The sequence below is a fragment of the Geospiza fortis genome, unplaced genomic scaffold (genome assembly GCF_000277835.1).
Source record: "Geospiza fortis unplaced genomic scaffold, GeoFor_1.0 scaffold171, whole genome shotgun sequence".
Taxonomy (NCBI): Eukaryota; Metazoa; Chordata; class Aves; order Passeriformes; family Thraupidae; genus Geospiza; species Geospiza fortis.
The window spans coordinates 6,218,954-6,223,724 of record NW_005054313.1 but is presented as its reverse complement, the minus strand read 5'-3'; the positions used below and the strand labels follow the sequence as shown (position 1 = coordinate 6,223,724).

Sequence of the window (4,771 nt, the reverse complement as noted above, 5' to 3'; positions counted from 1 at the left end):
CTCCTCCAGTGCCTTCAGGCTGGGAAGAAAGACAAGACATCCTCGGCAGGACCTACTATGTCAATCATGAATTCAGAAGAACACAGTGGAAAAGACCAACTGCACAGTAAGTCTCTGAGTCTGCAAATTCTAGTCTTATATTCACCCTAGTTACATTGAAAGCAAGGAGAAATAAAATATGAACAGCTTGAAAATTAGTAGAGAGCTTTACCTCACTTCACTTGGAAGCCCTCATGCAGTGGTCACTGGCTAGTGAGCATTTTGACTGTACTGTGCTCTGGAAGTATGTGTTCAAATAGAAACTGGTTGTAGCTGGAGAAATAACAACTATAGGAATGGAAGATAAATGATTTTTCAGTTTTCAACCTGTTTTCTTCCTTCCATCAGGGCCTTTTTTTTTTTTTGGTTTTCCCCCCACCCCGGAATGCTGCCTGTTTCTTTAGCTTGCAGTTCACATTGACATAAATGCTTATTCATCTTAAACAGTTTACATTAATTTATATAGTCCAGACTGTTTCTTTTTCTTCTGCCAGAATGACTGTGATGTATATTTTTGCTGTTAGCCTGGCTTACTGTTGAAAGATAAACTCAGGCTGCTGTGAGCTGACTTGTCCCACCCTGCCCCTGCAGGGACAGCGTGGCTGTTGCAGACCTCGGCAGTGTGCAGCTGGAGGCGCAGCACGTGTTCACTCACCGGCGACAGATATCCGAGGATACGGAGAGCACCGACAACAGAGATTCCCCTGAGGTAAAACAATACAGCTCAACTGATGTCTTTCTGAAATGCAACTGGTGGTTTTAATCTAGCCTACTCAGAAAGCTTGTCTTAAATAATTGTAACTTGCAACTACTTTCAAAAATGTTTTCCCTTTGTTTTCCTTTTAAAGAGCTGGGAAATTATAACTGAAGATGAGGCAACAATGTACAGCAATCAGAATGTTCAAATACCTCTCTCGCAGAGCAGCTGTGATATACAGAGTCATCTTGCAGAAGAATTGAGTAACAGACTTACTACCTCTGGAAGTCCAGCTACTGGCCAGTCAACAGCCTGCACTGTAAATTATTTTTCTACTTGTTTTGATAGAATTAGATCCATAAATCCTTTATTTAGGAATTATATTTTTAATTTCATCTCAAATGCACACACTTTAAGAATAGTCTTCTTGCTGTAGAATCCCATCTAAGCAAGCATTTTCTTCCTCTCTGCTTTGCTTATATGGAATTCTGCCTGAGGTTAAAACAGATTTGTGTGAACTATTTTTCAGTCTGTAAATCTACCTCTTAGCCTAGTGTTATAGAGCGCTGAAAACTACGAATGAAAAAATCTGTTTCTTAAAAGCTTATTTCTAAGGGAGTTGTGCTATGTGAGTTACTTTTCCAATTAGAAAAAGTTCTAAGATTGACCATTTTTCATTCTGAATATTGGGATAAGGTTTTATGATTGGGTTGTGTAAACCTGCTGCTTCCTTAGCAGCAAAACAGGGAGCTTGGAGTTCCACAGCCCTTGTGCCAGCTGTGGAACTTGCCAGACCTCTGCATGAGGCTGTTCAGCTTGCTAGCCCAGCAGAAAACTACTCTCTCTTCCCCAGTGCTGCTCTTTTGCAGTTTGAATAACTGAAACAGCATGCTAGGGTGTCTGACAAATGCTACAGTAGCAGAGGGAAAACAGCAGGAGCATGTAGCCAGGGTGAAACTCGACTTTTTGGTGGTGTGGTAGCAAGCAATTAAATAAGCTCAGCTGTCCTGTGAAACCCGAGCTCCACAAACAGCCTTGTAACCTGATATGTGACGTGAGAAATCCACTGTCCATTGAGGAAAGCCTTTAGAGGTGACCCAGGCCATCTAGTCTGTTAGATTTTGGTATTAAAATAATCGTTAGTTTGTGTGATGTTAAGAATGCCCTTCCAAATGCAAATTTGGAATTGACAATGTTTATCTGAGTTTGTACAAATGTATGGCTAGTGTTGCTGGAAACAGTCAAGTGAGAGTAACGAGACTTCACTTGAGCTCTGCTGTTCAGCATTCAGTGGGTAGCAAAGAAACTGTTATTTCAGCTTGCTTGGGTGGCCTGAGCAAAGAAAGAAGCAGATGTTCAAATTATTTGCAAGAGTCAGCTAGAATGGCAGTGTTGCCTTTTTTCACCTGCATTACACCCCACTCCCCCACCAAAAAAACTTTAAAAGTTAGTAATGTCTTTTCTTTGAAGTACTTCAGTAGTATGTGGGTAGGGAAAAATCCTTCAAATAGCTGTGGAAATTCTGGAGCAAAATGAAATACAGGTATCTAATGAAGTAGAAGTGAGATCTAAATGTGGCTGTGGGCAGGAGGGTGGACACTTAGGCAAAGTCTAGGGACTTAATTGCTCTTCTCAAACTGATTATATCAGACTCTCATACCTTTTCATTATTGACCTAATTTACTCTCTGGAAAGTTGTGTTAGCTCTGCTCTATCACAGACTTTACTAACACAAAAACTTCTATACTGTAAACTCAATTGTACTGTAACTATTTGTAGTTAATGTGTTACATGCCAGAACATCTATTGGTGGAGTACTCTGAACTTTCACAAGCCTCTATCATTCTAAGATTATAATAGACTCTGTGAACTTGATGTTTCTAGCTGTTAAAACAAGAGGTTGAAAAATACGATATTAAATAATGTTTCAGAACAAATACCACACTTTGCTCAGGATGGAAACTGTAATAGCTTGAAGTGTGATAACCATTGCTGACTGTTTGCTGCCATCCTTAAAGCTGCAGTAATAGCTAATGTGTCATTCCTCTCCACTCCTTCAAGAACCATTCCAGCAGAAGAGGTAGTCTGCAGACATACAGACTTGAAGAGCAGCCCGCACATCCAGTGGTAAGTCATTTTTCAAAAAACACAGGCTTTTAGCTGTGTTAGCTGCTGACATTTCAAATGAGATTTGGCCTTCTTTGCCCAGCAGCTGTCCTAACAAAATGGCAGTTATGGGTCTAGTTCAGCTGTAAAGCTTCCATGTTTCAGCTTTGTTTAGCATTATCTTGATGCATAGCCTGCAGAAGGAAGTAGTCTTGCCCTGATGATGTGAGTTTCATTTTTCAAATGGTTTGCCTTCTAATTGTTTACTTCTAATTAAAAGCAATATCACATCCCATTATGCTTTTATGGTGACACTGCAAACTGTGATCTCATAGCCAGAAGTACTAGGCTGGATCAGCATAAACCAGGTGTATAAATGAATCCTTTAACATGAGGAGTTTGAATTTTGTGTAAACAAAAAAATAAAAATCTGTTATTTCATACTATTCAGAAAGGACTTAAATACTTCTTATCTATTATATCCAGCTCATAAAAGTAATAGAATATAGTTTTGTTGTTTTAAATTGACAGAGGAAAACCTTTTCACAGTAAGTTTCATTGTTTCCTTAATTGTTTTTTGTCTGTTATCACTAACATTTAGTTACTGCCTACTTCATCTGGGTTACCCCCAGGCTGGGAAGAACGACAAGATGAAAAAGGAAGGTCGTATTATATAGATCACAATTCTAGAACCACTACCTGGATAAAACCAGTTGTACAGGTACTGCCTGTCTTCAATTTACTGATGTTTGTATTCATTGAACCTTTTAAACATCTCATGTAATAGAAGTGGGGATGGCTTTGAAATAGAACATGTGAAAGGCATAAAGTGTGAAGTACCACATAAAATAGCTGAGAGACTGCATGGAGAGTTAGCAGCAGTAATGTTCATGGCAGTCACTCTCCCTTCTGGAGAGTGGTAGCTTACTGAGGAGGCTGGAAAGCTTCTGTAAGCCTTCACCACAATCAGTGAGTGTTAGTCAGTGTGGTTGATAACATGGAATCTGTCAGGGACTTGCTTTATGAAACTGCTTTCATGAGTCAAAATATGGGTTAATAGAAAAAAAGATACTGCTTTCCAGGGCTTTGATTTGATAGGATGTTTTTGATCATTTACCATAGATTGCTGCGGAAACAAGTCAGGCATCAGCTGCACAAAGTATTTCTGTAGCAAGACAGCCACAAGCAACATCAAGTGATTCATCACAACAGTCTTCTCAGCAGCAGCCTGAAATGGAGCAAGGATTTCTCCCTAAAGGCTGGGAAGTCCGACATGCACCCAATGGGAGACCGTTCTTTATTGACCACAATACCAAAACTACAACATGGGTAATGCAAAACTGTTCTCATGAACTGAAATTCTAGTTCCTCTTGAATCAAAACTTGGCTGCTTTCAGCAAGCTTCCGTATGTTTCTTTAGTGCCAAGATAGCTGGGTCTGTCTGTTCAGGAGCAGTCAGATCATGGTGCTAATAAACAGTCCTGTACAGGCCATGGAGATGGACTCCATGATCTTTGTGGGTCCCTTCCAACCCAGAATATTCTGTGTGAGTCTGAGTGATCTGTAATAAAAATGCCAAGTTATAATACTTGTCATGAGTAGAAGATTATCAATTTTACTAATTTATTGGTACTTGAAAATTGAGCTTGGAAGGAGGAAAACCAGAATCTGCTTCACAGATATAAGCCCCTCCCAAATTACATTGCAGAACTGTGGTAGCTTATAGGAGCTGTTCACAGAAATGAGTTCTGTAAATATACCTTCAACAGGAAATCCATTACCTTGAATTTATCACGGGACACAAGACAAATTTCTGTGAATGCTTAGGAGAGCAGAGCAGGTGCAAGTGCTATATGGATGAGGGAACTGTAGAGCTGCAGTTCCACAGAGGGGCACTGCACGCCACTTGGCGGTGCTGCTAGATGGGCT

General features: G+C 40.0%; 1 protein-coding gene across 2 annotated transcripts in view; it reads left to right on the top strand.

The window, feature by feature from the left end:
- NEDD4 (NEDD4 E3 ubiquitin protein ligase) overlaps positions 1–4,771 on the top strand; it is a 50,637-nt gene that overhangs the window by 32,791 nt on the left and 13,075 nt on the right. For both annotated transcript variants that reach the window (XM_005419666.2, XM_014306476.2), the window contains 6 exons: positions 1–106; positions 631–748; positions 888–1,055; positions 2,798–2,863; positions 3,444–3,563; positions 3,965–4,171. The exon at positions 1–106 is cut by the window's left edge and continues 61 nt beyond it. In XM_005419666.2, coding sequence (XP_005419723.1) covers positions 1–106; positions 631–748; positions 888–1,055; positions 2,798–2,863; positions 3,444–3,563; positions 3,965–4,171 — 785 coding nt within the window. The remainder of the gene's footprint in view (positions 107–630; positions 749–887; positions 1,056–2,797; positions 2,864–3,443; positions 3,564–3,964; positions 4,172–4,771) is intronic.